This window comes from Physeter macrocephalus, chromosome 4, assembly GCF_002837175.3.
Source record: "Physeter macrocephalus isolate SW-GA chromosome 4, ASM283717v5, whole genome shotgun sequence".
In the NCBI taxonomy this organism is placed as follows: Eukaryota; Metazoa; Chordata; class Mammalia; order Artiodactyla; family Physeteridae; genus Physeter; species Physeter macrocephalus.
The window spans coordinates 56,882,148-56,903,058 of NC_041217.1; the positions used below are offsets into that span (position 1 = coordinate 56,882,148).

General features: G+C 39.1%; 1 protein-coding gene across 1 annotated transcript in view; it reads left to right on the forward strand.

Annotated features, from left to right (window-relative positions):
* The window catches only part of PLD5 (phospholipase D family member 5), a 524,774-nt gene that overhangs the window by 417,705 nt on the left and 86,158 nt on the right, over positions 1–20,911 (forward strand). The window contains exon 5 of the mRNA XM_055084222.1: positions 2,397–2,587. Within this exon, the coding sequence (XP_054940197.1) occupies positions 2,477–2,587 (111 nt within the window). The 5' untranslated portion in view covers positions 2,397–2,476. The remainder of the gene's footprint in view (positions 1–2,396; positions 2,588–20,911) is intronic.

Sequence of the window (20,911 nt, forward strand, 5' to 3'; positions counted from 1 at the left end):
ATATATATATATATATATATATATATATATAAAGGAAGAGAGCAACCAAATCAATAAACAAATCTACCAATGATAATAAGCTCTAAATAGTAAACTGAAATAAACATAAAATCAGGAACAAATCAGATGAAGAAAGCAAACCCCAAGTCTACAGTTGCTCCCAGAGTCCACCACCTCAATTTTGGAAAGATTCGTTGTCCATTCAGGTATTCCAGAGATGCAGCGTACATCAAGTTGATTGTGGAGATTTAATCCACTGCTTCTGAGGCTGCATGGAGAAATTTCCCTTTCTCTTCTTTGTTCGCACAGCTCCTGGGGTTCAGCTTTGGTTTTGGCCCCGCCTCTGCATGTAGGTCGCCCTCTGGTGTCTGTTCTTCGCCCAGACAGGAGTGGGTTAAAAGAGAGGCTGATTAGGGGGCTCTGGCTCACTCAGGCTGGGGGAGGGAGGGGTATGGAATGTGGGGCGAGCCTGTGGTGGCAGAGGCTGGCATGACGTTGCAACAGCCTGAGGCACGCCACGTGTTCTTCCAGGGAAGTGGTCCCTGGATCACAGGGCCCTGGCAGTGGCAGGCTGCACAGGCTCCCGGGAGGGGTGGTATGGATAGTGACCTGTGCTTCCACACAGGCTTCTTGGTGGCTACAGCAGGAGCCGTAGCATTTCATGCCCAACTCTGCTGTCCACGCTGATAGCCGCATCTCGCGCCCATCTCTGGAGCTCATTTAGGCGGTGCTCTGAATCTCCTCTCCTCATGTGCACCGAAATAATGGTCTCTTGCCTCTTAGGGCACGTCCATACTTTTTCCCGGACTCCCTCCCAGCTAGCTGTGGCACACTAGCCCCCTTCAGGCTGTGTTCACACAGCCAACCCCAGTCCTCTCCCATGCATCTGACCTCCGAAGCCTAAGCCTCAGCTCCCAGCCCCTGCCCATCCCAGCGGATGAGCAGACAAGCCTCTCAGGCTGGTGAGTGCTGGTTGGCACTGTTCTTCTGTGAGGGAATCTCTCCGCTTTGCCCTCTGCATCTCTTTTGCTGCCCTCTCCTCCATGGCTCTGAAGCTTCCCCTGCCTACCCCCTGTCTCCGCCATTGAAGGGGCTTCCCAGCGGGTGAGCAGACAAGCCTCTCAGGCTGGTGAGTGCTGGTTGGCACTGTTCTTCTGTGAGGGAATCTCTCCGCTTTGCCCTCTGCATCTCTTTTGCTGCCCTCTCCTCCATGGCTCTGAAGCTTCCCCTGCCTACCCCCTGTCTCCGCCATTGAAGGGGCTTCCTAGTGTGTGGAAACATTTCCTCCTTCACTGCTCCCTCCCAAAGGTGCAGGTCCCATCCCTATTCTTTTGTCTCTGTTTTTTCTTTTTTCTTTTGCCCTACCCAGGTACGTGGGGAGTTTCTTGCCTTTGGGGAAGTCTGAGGTCTTCTTCCAGTGTTCAGTAGGTATTCTGTAGGAGTTGTTCCACATGTAGATATATTTTTGATATATTTGTGGGGAGGAAGGTGATCTCCACGTCTTACTCTTCTGCCATCTTGAAGGTCCCCCCATATATGTTCCTTTTGAGAAGCTGTAAACGCATAGTCCTGAGGCAGCAGGACATAGCAGCTTGACAACTGATTATGTCACATCATGCATAGAACAATTGGTTAAATTCAGATCTTAAAGTGAATTTTTTGGTTTTAATAGTAGACTGGGTGACCTAGTTGACCTTGAATTTCTGTAAGGCTTGAATAACCCCATTGCTTATATTAAGAACTATCAGATAAAGAAAGGCTAGGAAGAGACCAAATCCAAATTAAATAATGAAGAGGGAGACAAAGAAGTTAAGGCAAGTGAAAGGGTAAAAAGTGAAACTAACATACAGAAAGTATAGGAAGGCCAGTTCCTATAAACAACAAGGATTTACTGTATAGCACAGGGAACTATATTCAATATTTTATAATAACCTATAATGGAGAAGAATCTGAAATATATATAACTGGATCACTTTGCTGTACACCTGAAACTAACACAATATTGTAAATCAACTATACTTCAATAAAGAAAAAGAAGGCCAGTTTCTTATTGAGGAAAGGCATATTACTAAGCAAGATTGATCTTTTATTGATTGCAAAATTGTATCAAAATTATCCCAAAAGTAAAAGAAAAAAGAGCATGGCACACCTATCTCACCATTTGAGTGATAAATCAAGGAGTGGGGATTTGAGTCAGATCTGACTTGAGAAGCCATGATCTTGTCACCATGTGGAGCTATACATAGAGAAAAACTTATTCTTTTTTTTCCCTTTGTATTCTCTTTGGGAATAAAGTAACTCCTTGAGGGTCCTCTGTGCACTAAACTAATCTAAATATTTGGCTTCCCTGAATGACAATTGTGATGGATGCAAACCATGAGTATTTCTTCTGGTAGGTGACTGACTGCATGTTCATGGCCTTGACACAGAGGCTGACTGGGATTTCCTTGAACTCCTAGGAGCTGAGGTGACCTACATGAACATGACTGCCTACAACAAGGGCCGGCTGCAGTCCTCCTTCTGGATTGTGGACAAACAGCATGTTTACATCGGCAGTGCTGGTTTGGACTGGCAGTCCCTGGGACAGGTAATCTTTTCATTACATAAAGTCAGTGTTCTGTCAGCATCAAAACTACCACCTCCAAAAAAAAAAAGAAAACACAACAAATAAACCTACCACCTCCATAAAGCATTCAGTCACCTCTACTGTGGTTGAGGGAAATTAAACCTACAGCTTTTGTTATTTTGCATGGTTTTAGTAGGTTCACTTTCATTTAAAGTGAAATGATAAACCTTTCTTTGTCAGAATCATTTTACCAAAAGAACTGCCATTGCTTCATCACTTTTATAACTCAGATGCTATTCCAAGATTCTTTAGAGCATGTTTGTGTGTAATTTATATTACAGAAAGCTAAATTTTCAGGGTGAGATCACATAATCTATGAGAAACAGGAAAACATAAATTCAGTCTAGGATCACATATTGTAGAATAATAGTTTTATCCCTTTAATAAATCTTAAGATAAAGATGTCTTCATCTTTCTCTTTGCAAATAATTAACTTCAAATATCTTGAAAATACACTTGAACAGTCTTGTAATTTTCATGTATTTATTTGTGCCAAAGGTGATCCATGGAGAATTACAAATCACCTTCTTCCCATTTGTCAACTAGTGGCTGGAAGTTCTTCATCATTGGATGCATAAGAAGACTGACCAGTCAACCATGCATGAACAGAGCCCATACACATGTTTTACCTGAGCTCTTTTAATATTAGGATCCCTGAAATGACATTGAATTCTACTGCACTTCTATTTATTCCTATGGGAAAAAAGCACTAATGTGCAGACACACAATGGCCATAGCTTGAAAGACAACACCACGTGGGATAAATCTGAGAGTGGGTAATATTATATTTGTACTGTTAGCTTCAGGCCTTTAACCATTTGCCTCCCAGTTTCCACTCTTTTCCTTCTTAAACTACCATCTTTCATGCACACATATTCCATCTAGTTTTCCTCTTTTAATGTGTGAGGCTAATAAAAGTGCTCAGCTGTAAAAGAAATGGGCAAATGAAATACTAAAAACCCAATTATTGCCCTCTCCATGGAATAGTGTGGAGCCAAAGTACAACTTATCTAAGGTGGTTTTCTAGTTTTGCATGTGAAGAGGAGTCACAGTCAGTTGCCCAGTCTCAAGGGCCAAGTACTTGGTATCTCTAATAAGACAGTCTCCCTCCCCAGCAGAGGAGGGGACACTGAAGGAAAATTCTGTAATTCATTTCGGGATGAAAGCACCATCAAAGGTTATGACAAAACATTGTTTATTTTATATTTGCTCAGAAAACTAGGTGCTACCTACTGATATAAAAATGATTCTGAATAAAATAATAGTATAAATAATAATAATTGCAACAATAACTAGCTTATATTGAATGCAAGGTGTTCTAAGCCATGTAATTGGATTATTTAATTAAAACCTCACAATGATCCTATGAGGTAAACGCTATTATTGCATCCATTTTAAAGAAAAGTAGACTTTAGCCCAGAGTTGAGTTTCAGTATTGAATGTTTTAAGCAAATTTCTTCCAATATTAATTCTGATATGAAAAATATAAATTTTGATTCTGTTTATCTTGTGTCTGATGGCCCTTCAAACACACTTACAAAAATAGTGATTACAGAAACATCGGCTTACCTCAGAAATAAGAAGTAAGTCAATGATAGTATAAAGCCTCAATAATTTAGAGTATTTAGAGAAAAATAGTCTAATTTATGGAAATCTCTGGGTCTATCTTTTGCTTTTTTTGTACTTACAAAAAATTAACCAATAAGTATTTTTGCCCAGAAATTTTCAGCTGGATCTCCCATATTAAATAGATAAAATTGGTTCTGTAACAATATTAATTATATGTAAATTCTGCTAAGTAGTTTTTAAAAAAATTTTTACTGGAGTAGAGTTGATTTATAATGTTGTGTTAGTTTCTACTGTATTGCAAAGTGAATCAGTTATACATATACATATATCCACTTTTTTTTAGATTATTTTCCCATATAGGTCATTAGAGAGTACTGAGTAGATTTCCCTGTGCTATACAGTAGGTCTTTATTAAGTTATCTATTTTATATATAGTAGTGTGCATATGTCAATCCCAATCTCCCAATTTATCCCTCCCCCTTCCCCCCCTAGTAACCATAAGACTGTTTTCTACCTCTATGACTCTATTTATGTTTTGTAAATAAGTTCATTTGTACCATTTTTTTAGATTCCACATATAAGCAATATCATGATATTTGTCTTTCTCTGTCTGGCTTACTTCACTCAGAATGAAAATCTCTAGGTCCATCCATGTTGATGTAAATGGCATTATTTTGTTCTTTTTTACTACTGAGTAATATTCCATTGTACATATGTACCACATCTTCTTCACCCATTCCTTTGTCAATGGACATGTAGGCTGCTTCGATGTCCTGGCTATTGTAAATAGTGTTGCAATGAACATTGAGGTGCATGTATCTTTTCAAATTATGGTTTTCTCCAGGTGTATGCCCAAGAGTGAGATTGCTGGATCATATGCTAGTTCTATTTTTAGTTTTTTAAGGAACCTTCGTAATGTTCTCCATAGTGGCTGTACCAATTTACATTCCCACCAACAGTGTAGGAGTGTTTCCTTTTCTCCACACTCTCTCCAGCATTTATTGTTTGTAGATTTTTTTGGTGATGGCCATTCTGACTGGTGTGAGGTAAAACCTCATTGTAGTTTTGATTTGCATTTCTCTAATAATGCAAATTATTAGATCTGATTATTGTAGTGCAATAATTTATCAATATTATAGTGATATTGAGCATCTTTTCATGTACTTTTTGGCCATCTATACGTCTTGTTTGGAAAAATGTCTATTTATTTAGATCTTCCAGACATTTTTTTAATTGGGTTGTTTGTTGTTGTTGTTTTTGTTGTTATTGAGATGCATGAGCTGTTTGTATATTTTGGAGATTAATCCCATGTCATTTGCTTCATCTGCAAATATTTTCTCCCATTCTGTGGATTGCTTTTCATGTTGTTATTGTTTCCTTTGCTGTGCAAAACTTTAATTAGATCCCATTTGTTTATTTTTGTTTTTATTTTCATTACTCCAGAAGGAGAATCAAAAAAGATCTTGCTTTGATTTATGTCAGAGAGTGTTCTGCCTATGTTTTCCTCTAAGAGTTTTATAGCATCCAGCCTTACATTTAGGTCATTAATCCATTTTGAGTTTATTTTTGTGTATGGTGTTATGGAGTGTTCTAGTTTCATTCTTTTACATATAACTGCCCAGTTTTTCAAGCACCACTTATTGAAAAGACTGTCTTTTCTCCATTGTATATTCTTGCCTCCTTTGTCATAGATTAGTTGACCATAGGTGCGTGGGTTTACCTCTGGACTTTCTATTCTGTTCCATTGATCTATATTTCTGTTTTTGTGCCAGTACCATACTGTTTTGATGACTGTAGCTTTGTAGTATACTCTGAAGTCAGGGAGTCTGATTCCTCCAGCTCTGTTTTTCTTTCTCAAGATTGCTTTGGCTATTCAGGGTCTTTTGTGTTTCCATACAGTCTTTAAAATTTTTTTTTCTAGTTCTGTGCAAAATGTCATTGGTAATTTGACAGGGATTGCATTGAATCTGTAGATTGCTTTAGTCATTTGATAATATTGATTGTTCCAATCCAAGATCATGGTATATCTCTCCATCTGTGCATGTCATCTTTGATTTCTTTCATCAGTGTCTTATAGTTTTCTGAATATAGGTCTTTTGCCTCCTTAGGTAGATTTATTACTAGGTATTTTATTCTTCTTGATGTGATGGTAAATGGGATTGTTTCCTTAGTTTCTCTTTCTCATCTTTCATTGTTAGTGTATGGTAATGCAAGAAATTTCTGTGTATTGATTTTGTATCCTGCAACTTTACTGAATTCATTGATGAGCTTTTATAGTTTTCTGGTAGCATCTTTAGGATTTTCTATGTATAGTATCATGTCACCTGCAAACAGTGACAGTTTTACTTCTTTTCCAATTTGGATTCCTTTTGTTTCTTTTTCTTCTCTGATTGCTGTGGCTAGGACTTCCAAAACTATGTTGAATAAAAGTGGCTAGAGTGGACATCTTTGTCTTGTTCCTTATCTTAGAGGAAATGCTTTCAGTTTTTCAACATTGAGAATGATGTTTGCTGTGGGATTGTCAGATATGGCCCTTATTATGTTGAGTTAGATTCCCTCTGTGCAAACTTTCTAGAGAGTTTTTATCATAAATCGGTGTTGAATTTTGTCAAAAGATCTTTCTGCATCTATTGAGATGATCATAAGTTTTTTATTCTTTAATTTGTTAATGTGGTGTATCACATTGATTGATTTGTGTATATTGAAGAATCCTTGCATCCCTGGGATAAATCCCACTTGATTATGGTGTATGATCCTTTTAATGTGCTGTTGGATTTGGTTTGCTAGTATTTTGTTGAGGATTTTTGAGTCTATGTTCATCAGTGATATTGGCCTAAAATTTTCTTTTTTTGTGGTGTCTTTGTTGGGTTTTGATATCAGGGTGATAGTGGCCTTGTAGAATGAGTTTGGGAGTGTTCCTTCCTCTGCAATTTTTTGGAAGAGTTTCAGAAGGATAGGTATTAACTCTTCTCTAAATGTTTGATAGAACTCACCTGTGAAACCATCTGGTCCCAGACTTTTGTTTGTTAGAAGTTTTAAAATCACAGTTTCAATTTCATTAATTGTGATTGGTGTGTTCATATTTTCTATTTCTTCCTGGTTCAGTCTTGGAAGGTTGTACCTTTCTAAGAATTTGTCCATTTCTTCTAGGTTGTCCATTTTATTGGCATATAGTTGATTGTAGTAGTCTCTTATGATCCTTTGTATTTCTGTGGTGTTGGTTGTAACTTGTTTTTCATGTCTAATCTTATTGATTTGAGCCCTCTCCCTTTTTTTCTTGATGAGTCTGGCTAAAGTTTTAATAATTTTATCTTTTCAAATAATCAGCTTTTAGTTTTATTGATCTTTTCTATTATTTTCTTCATTTCTATTTCATTTATTTCTGCTCTAATCTTTACAATTACTTTCCTTTTACTAACTTTGGGTTTTGTTTGTTCTTCTTTCTCTAGTTGCTTTAGGTGTTAGGTTAGGTTGTTTATTTGTGATTTTTCCTGTTTCCTTAGGTAAGATTGTATTGTTATAAACTTCCCTCTTAGAACTGCTTTTGCTGCATCCCACAGGTTTTGGATTGTCATGTTTTTGTTGTCATTTGTCTCTAGGTATCTTTTTATTTCCTTTTTGATTTCTTCAGTGATCATTGGTTGTTTAGTAACATATTGTTTAGTCTCCAAGTGTTTGTGTTTTTTACACATTTTTTTCCCTGTAGTATATTGCTAATCTATTGTGGTCAGAAAAGATGCTTGATATGATTTCAGTTTTCTTAAATTTTCCAAGGCTTGATTTGTGGCCCAATATGTGATTTATCCTGGAGAATGTTCCATGTGCACTTGAGAAGAAAGTGTATTTGGCTGCTTTCAGGTGGAATGTTCTATAAATATAAATTAAGTCCTTTTGGTCTAATGTATCATTTAAGGCCTATGTTTCCTTATTGCCTTTCTGTCTGGATGATCTGTCCAGTGGTGTAAGTGGAGTGTTAAATTCCCCCACTAGCATTGTGTTACTGTTGATTTCCCCTTTGACGGCTGTTAGCATTTGGCTTATATATTGAGGTGCTCCTATGTTGGGTGCATAAATATTTACAGTTGGTATATCTTCTTCTTGGATTGGTCCCTTGATCATTATGTAGTGTCCTTCCTTGTCTTTCGTTAACAGTCTTTATTTTAAAGTCTAATTTATCTGATATGAATATTGCTACTCCAGCTTTCTTTTGACTTCCATTTGCATGGAATACCTCTTTCCACCCTCTCACTTTCAGTCTGTATGTGTCCTGAGATCTGAAGTTGGTCTGTTGTAGACAGCATATGTAAATGTCTTGTTTCTGTATCCATTCAGCCAGTCTATGTCTTTTGGTTGGACCACTTAATCCATTTACTTTTAAGGTATTTATCAATATGTATGTTCCTATCGACATTTTCTTAATTGTTGTGGATTTGTTTTTGTAGGTTTCTTTTCTTCCTCTTTTGTTCTCTTCTGTTGTGATTTGATGGCTATCTTTGGTGTTGTGTTTGGGTTGTTTTTTCTGTTTTGTGTGTGCATCTACTGTAGTTTTTGGGTTTGCTGTTCCCATGAGGTTTTGATATAGCATTTTGTATATATACAAGGTGTTTTAAGTTGCTGGTCTCTTTCCTGCCTAGAGAAGGTCCTTTAGCATTTGTTGTAAAGCTGGTTTGGTGGTGCTGAATTCTCTTTGCTTTTGCTTGTCTGTAAAGCTTTTGATTTCGCCATCGAATCTGAATGAGAGCCTTGCTGGGTAGAGTATTCTTGGTTGTAGGTTTTCCCCTTTCATCACTTTAAATATACCATGCCACTCCCTTCTGGTGTGAAGAGTTTCTGCTGAAAAATCAGTTGATAACCTTATGGGGATTCCCTTGTATGTTATTTGTTGCTTTTCCCTTGTTGCTTTTAATATTTTTTCTTTGTCTTTAATTTTTGTCAGTTTGATTAGTATGTGTCTCAGTGTGTTCATACTTGGCTTAATCCTGTATGGGACTCTCTGCACTTCCTAGACTTGAGTGACTGTTTCCTTTCTCATGTTAAAGAAGTTTTCAGCTATAACACCTTCAGATATTTTCTCAGGTCCTTTCTCTTTCTTTTCTCCTCTGGGACCCCTATAATGCAAATGTTGGTACGTTTAACATTGTCCCAGACGTCTCTGAGACTTTCTTCATTTCTTTTCATTCTTGACACCCTATGTCAGGGGGTGTGTTTTGGGGTAGCTGTGAGCTCAGTATGACTTTAAGCAGCCTGTCTGCTGATGGGTGGGGCTGTGTTCCCAACCTGCTGGTTGTTTGGCCTGAGTGTCCCAGCACTGGAGCCTGTAGGCTGTTGGGTGGGGCTGGGTCTTGGTGCCAAAATGGGGACCTCCATTTCAGCACTGATCTATATCCCCTGGGGCCTCTACCACCAGTGTCCTTGCCTCCACAGTGAGCTAAAGCCAACACCTGCCTCCCCAGGAGACCCTCTAAGATCCCTACTTAGTTCTAGCCCCAGTTCCTATGGAGGTATTGCTTTGTCCTGGGTCCCAGTGCACATGAGTGGAGTCTGTTTATCCCAACCCTGTGGAACTCTTATGCTCAGGTCCAGTTGCCCTTCAAAGCCAGATGTTCTGGGGGTTCTTCCTCCCAATGCTTGACCCTCAGACTCTCTTGGAGGGCTACTTTTATGTGGGAAAGTTTCTGTGTAGCCTGTGTAGGTTTAATATTTTTTTGGTGCGAGGGCTGTTTTTAGAATGAACGTCTGCTACCTCATTCCTCAGTGTATGCTGGTCATTATCCCCTTGTAGGAGGTGCTACTGATGTTGTGGTGACCTGAGCCCACACTGGATATTGAGCAGGGCCTCCCTTTTGCTCTGTGGTTGTCACTGCCCTGTCAGATGTGGGGTCTGCTCCCTAGTTGTTGCAGTAGAGGCCCCAAGATCTGTTTCTGACCTGTGTTTCTGATCTATGGTGCAAGGTAGGTAGGATTAGAGCACTCCCACTGGGAGGGAAGCCACTGAGTTTTCCTCCTCTGTAGCTGTTCACCTGTGAGTGTACTCTGTTTTGTCACTTTTCACCCCCTGTGTTGGCTCACAAATTACACTGTTGTTGGAAGTGCTCTCAGCCCCACCTAACTAGGAGTATGCTGGCAATTGGCCCTGGTGTCTCTCTGGCATTGTTTTTACCAGGCCACCTGTGCAGATCCACTGAAGTCAGGTTCCAGGACTGCAGTAATTGTGCAGCTGGACCTGCTGTGGGAGCTATGAAGGCAGCTCAGATTTTGGCCTGGTCCAATCCCCACATGTATGTGCCCACAAAGCCTACAGCCACTAAAACTAGACCCCTCTCAGCTGTGGGAGCACTCATCCATTTGGATACCCCACAGGCGCTGAGTTTAGAAAGCCAGAAGTGGGGCTGTAAATCCACAGTTCCCACAGCCTCAAGGAGAGATTTCTGCTCTTCCTCCTTAGTTGCATGGCCCCTGGGGCTCACCTGTGGTTTCAGCCCCACCTCTGCATGTGTGCCTCCCACCAGCAGCTTCTCCCAAGGCTGCCCCAGAGCACACGAACCTGCCCAGGCAGGCAGAGCAGAGGCAGCAATGGGTGGGGCATGCAAGCCTGCTCAGGTGGGCACCCCTCCTAGTGCCCATGGAGGCAGGGGCCAGCACATGGGGATGGGAGCTGCAATGGCGGCCCCACTCCTTGTGCACCACTCAACAACGGCACCCTGCTTCTCTGGAGGCCTGGGCTTCTTCCACGAACATTCCCAGTTGTGGAGCTCCTTCCTCTCATCCCTTCAGGCTGTCTCTTCACAGCCAACAGCTGTCCCCTCCTTGGGTCTGCTCTCCAAACCCCACGTTCCAGCACCCAGCCCCCATCCATACCAGCAGACACGTCTCAGGCTGTGGCACACAGGGCTATAGCACAGACCATCCGTGTAGGTCTTACTGTGTCCTGCCTGCCACAGACTGGTTGCTCTGCTCTCCTCTGAGCCCTCGAAGCTCCCCTTCTGTCCCAGCTGATTTCCCCACCAGTGAGGGGGATTCCCAGTGTGCGGGAACCTCACCTCTCCTTCAGTTCCCCCACCAGGGGCGCTGGTCCCATCCCATTTCCTCTTTTCCTTTTGTCTTTCTTTTGTCCTACCTGGTTGCGTGGGGATTTTTCTTGTCCTTTCAGGTGTCCAAGGTCCTCTGATAGTGTTCAGCAGGTGCTCTGTGAGACTTGTTCCATTTGTAGCTGTATTCTTAATGTACTTGGAAGGAGAGGTGAATTCCACGTCCTCCTATTTCACCATCTTGACTCCTCCCCCCGCTAAGTGGTTTTTAACTTGAGCATCATTTGCTTTTTTTTTTTTAAGAAAATGCATTTTCCCACCACTAAATTTTATTTTCTTTGTTATTAACTGTTATTAACTGATAGGTTTAAAGTTCTATGAATTTCATTTGAGTGAGGTTTGAAATATTGAGGTTTAATGACATTTTTTTCCAAATTTTTGAACAAGTTATCTTTGTTTCCTTTATTTCCTTCTACTCCTTCCCTTAGATAGACAGACATACATATATTCAAGTATTGGTTTCTCTGCTTGAGGATCTTTCCTTTGTCTTTGCTTTTAGTTGTTTGTTTTGTAGGGAAGTAGGTTGATCTTTTAAATGTTTACTCTCAATCTATATAGCCAATTGGATATTATTTCCTTTTGAAATGGATCATCATTGTAAAATATGAAAATGTCCCCATTTTAAACATGGTAAATACAGAGCAAAGATAAGGTGCAAGTTATTTCCTATTATTCACATGAAGAATACAAGCTATTTTATGATCTTTCCCTGTTTACACATTCCTAAGTGGTAGCTGGTTTCCCTTCAGTTATAGAGAAGACCAGAGGAAGAAGTGGGCAAGTACCTGGACCTGGTTCTCTGTTTCATGCTAATCAAGCTCCTTTCTTAAGGACAAGTCAACCCTTATGCTTCCTTTAATGTCATTCTCAGTAGGAGCTGGAGAATTACAACCTCTCCACTATTGCCATTGCATGCCACTGAGCCCTCCAGGTCTGTCTAGAAGAGATATCCCTCTGACCTTGTCCCATGCTGGTTTGTTCTCAGCTCCTAAACCACATAATTAGAGGGAGAGTAAACAAAGGGGACTTCTTAGATTTCTCTCCTTCAGCTCAAATATACCAGCAAAGTTATGCTTTTAAAAGCCTAAATGAATTAACATGCTATTTCTTAAGTATGGAATAAATGTTTTATAAGAACTTAAAACTAAACTCATTTTATAATTCATAATACATTCACATAGAGGGAAACTGTGAAAAAGTGCTGAGCTTTCCAAATAGCCCCTTAAAGTGAGGATTGGTGAAGGGTCACACTCGCCAGCTGCCCATGGAAACAGTCTCTGTGGGAGGACAGCCTTGGGTGGGTTGGGGGGAAGGTTGCAGGCTTTAACAAAATGAGTAAGCCAACAAGGACTTCCCACGTGGACTTCTTTTGTGGAAATCTGCTTTCTTCTGTTGTTTGCAAATTTAATAGCAGGTTAGACTCCGTTGAGGTCAGGGATTTGGGAAGAGGCGAAGAAGATATCTTTGTATCATTTTTTTCCAAAAGGCTACCCTATTTCTGTGCCAGGCACTGTGGTAATAGCTTTATATATACACTACTTCATTTTTCATAGCTACCTAAGGATGGATATAATCTCCATCTTCCAAATAAAGATAATATTGAAAAATAAAACTAGAACAGATCCTATTGCTGCTCTTCTCTCTTATAAAATAGAATACTCACTAACCTGTATAGGAATTAGACATTTGGTGATGATTCTCATATTCTTTAGATTGACGATTAAGTTGGCAGAGTCTGAAACTTTCATTTCACTTCTGGCAATTTGGAATTCACGTATGAATTAACCCAAAGTTGCCATTTTCTCATCTTTCACTGCCAAACCAAACTCTTAAAAACTAAAATGTCTCATTTTAATTTTAATTTCTCTTAACAGTCTTTCCTATTTTCCTCCTGGAAGAGACTATATTCATTGATGGGCTAGAGAAGAGACATAGCTGGAGAGGGGGTGGAGTTTAAAACTCTTCTGCAAGAACGTTTAGCATCCCATTAGCTCCCCTGCATCTATATGTCAACTGTTCACCTACTTCTCTTACATAAACACCCACCATTTCTCTGTCTCCTCTTTACACGTAGGCACAAATGCTGTCTCTTACTTTGTCCATCCTTTCCCCTTAGTTCTTGCTATTTGGGATCATGTGGTTACACTTAAATCATCTACTTTAAATTAGTTTTCCTTTCAACTGTGCTGGATTATGTGGGCTTTTTTTTGGTTTACCTCATGAGGCATAACACATCGCACAACAAATTCTGTGCATTAGAACAGATTTTTTCATTTGAGCAAAGTTGTGGGTGAGGCTAATGGTTACATGAAGAATTATAATACATTTCCCAAGTATCAGACCCAATCTATCCCATTAGCTTTATATTTTGTGAAGTTTTCTAGTGAAATCAGATTATTGCTATCAATGATTGCCTTAAACCTATACTAAGAGAAATAAAACTAATGATAATAACAGCTTCAGTGTATTGAGGGCTTTCTCTATGCTAGGCATTCTTCTAAGCATTAAAGAGTATGAACTCATTTAATTTTCACAATAACTCTTTCTTGTAAATACCACTATCATCACTTTACAAAGGAGAAAATAGAGACACAAATCAGTAATTTACCCAAGGTCACCTTCCAAGAAGTGGCAAAGCAAGAATTCAAACCAAGGCAATCTAGTTCCAAACCGTTCACTCTTACTTTACTGCTAATAAGTTTTTAAAATAAATTACATTTATGAAAAATCATTTTCTTTCATGATTTTGCTGTGATGCTAAACAGTAAATCTCCTCTCTCTCTTGTTTTTCTTTAAGAAAAGCTAACAACACTATTCATCTAGACACCTTCACTCATTCACATCTTTCTTTTTTTAATTTTTATTGGAGTATAGTTAATTTACAATGTTGTGTTAGTTTCAGATGTACAGCAAAGTGAACCAGTTACACATATACATATATCCACTCTTTTTTAGATTATTTTCCCGTATAGGCCATTGCAGAGTATTGAGTAGAGTTTCCTGTGCTATACAGTAGGTCCTTATTAGTTATCTGTTTTATATATAGTAGTGTATATATGTCAATCCCAATCTTCCAACTTAGCCCTTACCCCCAGGTAACCATAAATTTGTTTTCTACATCTGTAACTCTATTTCTGTTTTGTAGATAAGTTCATTTGTACCCTTTTTTTATATTCCACATATAAGCAATGTCATATGATATTTATCTTTCCATTCACATCTTTCTGATTGAAAACCCATGATGACATGATGGCCACAGAATGATACCTACTGTTGCTCAGTATTTGAGATCTACAAACTCACTTAACCTCTGGGTTGAACTTCAAAGACTAGGAAGTCAATGTGTGTGCTTCTGTATTCTCCTGCAGTGGTTCAGGGTGCTCCCCTAGAATCCGTGGCCACAGGGAATCCTGTGGGAGGGAAAAGAACACCATCACAGGCTTTTCCACTTAGAGGTTTTGATTTGTGAATCTTGGGGGCTCCTAAAAACATATAGAGGAAATGAAAAAAACAGCACAAACAAAGCAAACAAAAGATTAGCCAGTGTGTGAAGTAGAAAGAAAAGGGCACACAGTCTTCAAACCACAGGGCTCTGGGGCATGATGCTGAAGTAGAAGTAGCTGAAAAGGAAAATGTAAAAATCATGCTTTTAGAAAAAAGTTACTTTTATAATTTTTCAAGCATACCCTCTTAAATGAACTACTAGCCTGGAGTTGGAGGCAAGTTTCAATGGGTACATTGGTCACAAGAATCTGGCAACTCTGTAGAGGGGAAATATTTAAGTAATGTTTTGAAATATAATAAAGAGGAATAAGCCTACTCTGTTAATGTGTATTTTAATCTTAGTCCACCTTTATTCTGAATAGACCTGAAAGGTATATCTTAAAACAGGCCAGCTGTTGGGGCAAGGAGCACAGGAGCGCTATGATGAAGATAAGTTCATTTGTACCCTTTTTTTATATTCCACATATAAGCAATGTCATATGATATTTATCTTTCCATTCACATCTTTCTGATTGAAAACCCATGATGACATGATGGCCACAGAATGATACCTACTGTTGCTCAGTATTTGAGATCTACAAACTCACTTAACCTCTGGGTTGAACTTCAAAGACTAGGAAGTCAATGTGTGTGCTTCTGTATTCTCCTGCAGTGGTTCAGGGTGCTCCCCTAGAATCCGTGGCCACAGGGAATCCTGTGGGAGGGAAAAGAACACCATCACAGGCTTTTCCACTTAGAGGTTTTGATTTGTGAATCTTGGGGGCTCCTAAAAACATATAGAGGAAATGAAAAAAACAGCACAAACAAAGCAAACAAAAGATTAGCCAGTGTGTGAAGTAGAAAGAAAAGGGCACACAGTCTTCAAACCACAGGGCTCTGGGGCATGATGCTGAAGTAGAAGTAGCTGAAAAGGAAAATGTAAAAATCATGCTTTTAGAAAAAAGTTACTTTTATAATTTTTCAAGCATACCCTCTTAAATGAACTACTAGCCTGGAGTTGGAGGCAAGTTTCAATGGGTTCATTGGTCACAAGAATCTGGCAACTCTGTAGAGGGGAAATATTTAAGTAATGTTTTGAAATATAATAAAGAGGAATAAGCCTACTCTGTTAATGTGTATTTTAATCTTAGTCCACCTTTATTCTGAATAGACCTGAAAGGTATATCTTAAAACAGGCCAGCTGTTGGGGCAAGGAGCACAGGAGCGCTATGATGAGGTCTTCCAGTGACTGTTGGTGATCAAAAGAGGCAGTGACCTGGGGTAGGATGTAGATTGAGTCCTGCAGGCTATGGGAGAAACACTGAAGATCTGTGATGGGGCCAGGACCTGACAACACTGGAACAAATCTAGAGAAAGTGTACAAGCTGAGGAGTGAGGAAAGTAGGGAGATAGACTATGGCCAAGATTAAAGGGGGAAGTGACAGGACTGAATTATGGTGGTGTGAAGGTTAATTTTATATACCAACTTGGCTAGGCTGTGGTGCCCATTTGTTTATTCAAACACCAGTCTAGATATTGCTGTGAAGTTATTTTTTAGATGTGATTAACATTTAAATAAGTAGACTTGAGTAAAGTAGATTATCCTCCCTTACATGGGAGGGCCTCATCCAATCAATTGGAGGCCTTAAGAGCAAAGACTGAGGTTTTCAGAAGAAGGAATTTGGCCTCAAGACTGAAACATAGAAATCCTACCTGAGTTTCCAGCCTGCCAGCCTGCGGCAAAGCTGTGTCATAAGGACTCATGGGTAATAAGGAATGAGCCAGAGGGAACAGTGTATATTGTTCCAGCATCTGGATGGAGCTGGGCCAACAGGGAGAAGGACCATACTGTCAGCAGAAATGGGAATATCAGGAGGCAGGGTCCATTCTGATGTCCAATGGGCAGTTGGAAAAACAGCAAAGAAATTGGCCAAGATTGATGCTTTTTATCTAATAGCTTGAGTACCCAAATAGTGATAGTTCTTGATTGACCCTAAAGCTCCTGATTTCATCATAGCTGCTATTTCTGACAATAACCATTTGGTAAGATGTTGACAAGAATTGCACTTCTTCTGCCTCGCCAGGCTGGTCACTTCTTTCAAGTTTCCCTGTGGGTTGAAATCATAGTCTGACGTTAGCGAGGAGGAAGGGTGCTGAGGCTTAAAGTGTCTTTGATTCCCTCTTGTCCCCTTTTCTTTCAGTTAAAAGAACAAAGCACTGAGGTAGAGTTTTGAAGACTGAGTGGGTGTGCCAGAAGGCAAAAGGAGGGCACTGCTTTATAGCCTATCCTGTCACCACCGTTCAGTGCTAGCACTGAGCTGACATTGTTTTCAGAATTTATGATTTTCTGAAGACATGTTTTAGCTCCTATGGAAGTGGGCATTGGTAATGCAAGTAACAGATATCAGACCCAAAATGAAAACGAACCAAAGCAAAAGGCAATTCAATAGCAAATGCAGTAGAGAAAATTAATATTCCTTAGATAATATGTAATGAAGGAAAACAAAGGATTAATTCTTCCAGTATTGATTTAAAAGATTACCTGGGCTGCTCAGGAAGGTCATTTTTATTTGCATATGAATTCTAAAGTAAATGAGGAGCTAGAAGTCCCTATTTCATGTAAAAGAAATGTATTAGCAGACAGATTTTCAGTAACAAAACCATGCTTATTTTCTACAATTTTCAAAGTAACAATTTGGCAGAAATATTGTTGAAAAGAAGCATAAGTAGGAAATCCCCTTTCCTAATCTCCCCTGAGAGACACTCTCACAAAGCCAGTTTATTGTCTATCGTAAAATAGTCTCAGTTTGTGCAATTAAGTGAAGAAATAAGAGCATCACTTGCTCTCTCCTGTTTGCCTTTCCGAAGATGAAATTCAGTTAGTAGGTCATTCTCAAATGAAATTTACTGCCAAATTTTTCCCTCATATGTCCCTGCAATACCTGATTCCTCAGTCTGTCCTAAGTGATGTGATAAACCCAGGTATCTGTAATGGCTCCTTAGGTAACATGTCTTGAGATCTCTATCCTGGCCACTTCTTTTTTCTAGATATAATCCATTTGGTTAAAGTTTCTCTTAAAATACGATGCCCAAAATTCAATATGGTACTTCAAAAGTAGCCCTCCCATGTAGACTTTGGCTTGTATTCATGAGCACTATACTTCTGAAAATAGAAGATAAACCTGGATTTAATGTTTTGCCGTTCTCATTATTTTTTTTTGGTTGTTACTAAGAGCATTGCTTGGCAATATAGCATAGTAGTTGGAGTCAGGTAGAACTAAAATTGAATTTTTTTTACCTCTTATAATCATATAACTGTGGGCAAGTTTTTTTCATTTCCATGAGCTTAAATGTATCTCAGCAATTGACTAATAATACCAACCTCATACAATTGTTAGGGATCAGATGGAATCTCACACATCCTAGCACTGGACCTACAGCCTGGTTACTGCTCAGTAGCCAGTAGAGTTGATGACAAGGAAACTGTTTTCCGTCTTTGATAAGTTATCTAGATCAGTAGATCAAGGGAATGCTAGAGGTGTTAGTGTTTGTTATCTTTGGCAAAGATTTTGTAAATCTCCCTAACACATGGTCTGGTTAACAGTACAGCATGGTGGGCAGCAGCACAGAAGGGGCATGGGCGAGGGGTTGTCTCCCTCTGAAGGGAGGTCTCTCATATCTTAGCCATAGAGCTTTATTCTACATCCTGTGCTGTTCAAGGTTATCATCAATAGTAATAGCTAGAAGGCAACTGACCAAATTTACAAGTAGCACAAATCTGGGAGATAGAGCTAAAGTCTTGGTTTTCAGAAACAAGACCTTAGAGAGATTTAAGCAAGTTAGTTAGAACAGTACTAACAAGAGGAAGGTGAACAGGGGCATGGAAATAAATGAAGACCACCCAAATGAGAATAAGCAAGCAAGGTAGTCAGCCACTACCACTTGCATTTGGCAGAGACTCAAAGGCAGACAGAGGAGTGGGAAAACTTTATACTTTATAGTGGAAAAAGGGGAAGAAGCTGATTGGAGGCTGTTAGCATAGGGAAGTTGTAGGAGAACTAACTAGAAGTAGGGTATCCTATGTGATTGGTTAGGGGTACATTTTGGCTTTCTCTGGTTGTTCCTAAATTGGAAATGGGACAAAATGAGGGTAACTGGTAATCAAGTTAATCAAGTACAGAGGTTATTGTTTGGCTCTCTGGCTGGTTGCTACAAGTTGTGGGTCAGAGTTGTATTTTTATATATGGTCTGGCCATTGTCCATTTGTATATTCAACCTCTCAGGAATGAACAAAGCCTTCTTCTTAATCCCCCACTCCTACCATCCACTTTCCCAAAGGCTGGTTTTAGAATCCCAGATAGGTGTCTGGCTGCCTGTATTGAGAACCGGGATGGGGAGTCACCTGCCTATGGGTTATTACATGAAATCCCAGCATCTATAGGTTAGATGCTTAAAAAACTTTTATCAAATGACTGCGTGAATTAACAAACTAGAGTGTGTTTACTAACCATGTAAGTCTTAAAGCCATATCATATGAGAGAACTGGAAATTACAGGAGAAATGATTCATATCAAAAGCCTGGCCACACATACTCAGTTTGTATGTTGGGCTTGGTGACAGAGCAGTGACCTCCACCAAAAGCTGGTCCACACCAATTTAGTAACATTTCTAACATCTCCTTTATGATTGTTAAGAATATGCTATTCATTATAAAAATAAATTTTTATATGCAGAAAAAGATCAATTCTAACCATGGAGTTTTATTTTGTTTTGTTTTTAATATGGAAGTAAACTAATTGGCAAAGCTTGTTGAATATATACATACAGATTTTGTTTCCTTCAATAAAAGTTTATGGAAGTAAACTAATTGGCAAAGCTTGTTGAATATATACATACAGATTTTGTTTCCTTCAATAAAAGTTTATGGAAGTAAACTAATTGGCAAAGCTTGTTGAATATATACATACAGATTTTGTTTCCTTCAATAAAAGTTTATTAAATATGTTTCACTGGATTACCTCGAGGGCTCAGTCAGACCTAGGAAATTCATTTATTTTAACAAATATATTAACAAAGATTCACTTAGGTGAGTTTTATCGCCCCATTTTTTCCTACTTTATGACTTTCATATTTTAATTGGAAAAAAAATGGAATGTATTATCCTGATACAATGTCTTGCTAAAATACTACTCTTATAAATCATTCTGCATACTTCAAGTTTACAGCTCAACTATCTATTATAATTAGCTGTCACTTCAGTCCTTTATTGTTGAGTTCAACAAAATTTAACTGTCATATTTAAAAAAACCTTTTCTGAAGCTTAATTCTCTCAGCAGACTAAGTATAAAACATTAGCTCCATCGCCTTGTACCATTGTAACATGGCCTTCCTAACCCCACCCACAAACTGCTAAATTAATTCTATGTTGTTTTAGTCGATTGAATGTACAATATTTGGACCTTAAGAACTGCCTAAAAATACTCATCTACTTCTGACTTGGCCTGTGGTGCTGGTTATGTTTATTCTATTCTTATTTCATTCTCAGAAACCTGTGGGAGAAATCATGGACTAAGATAAACCAAACAATATATAGAAATGCAAATAGGTTCATAGTTTTCAGTAAGAGCTTTATACTTTTTAGAAATTCCCTGTGAACACTGATTTGTTTAATCCCCACAGCAGCCCTGAGATACATGAGATACATGAGGCAGGCTTCAGAAGCTTCATTTTACAAATCAGGAAATTGAAGAATGTCCTGGAATTATTCCTTCAGTTAATGTCAGAGTTAGGAGTGAAACCCAAACTTCCGGTTTTTATGCAACACTCCTTTTACCTGTGCCTGAATCAGTGGTCCAGACATCCCACATTTACAGTGATTTCCCACAGATCTAGAAACTAGATATCTGAGGGCCTTCTCTAACTGTAGTACAACCAAGAGCCAAAAAATATGCAAAAAGACTGTGCAGAGGCAAAACTCCCCAAAGCTGCAGCCTTTTACTTATTGGAGCACCTCATTGGGCCTTATTCAAAATCTGTTTATTCTTAGGCTCACCATGGGTCTAATTAATTTCCAGGCTATGGCCAGTAAGAAGTCACATGTCAGAGAAGAACCTTGACAGTCCAGACAAGTGAGAGCTGTCCACAG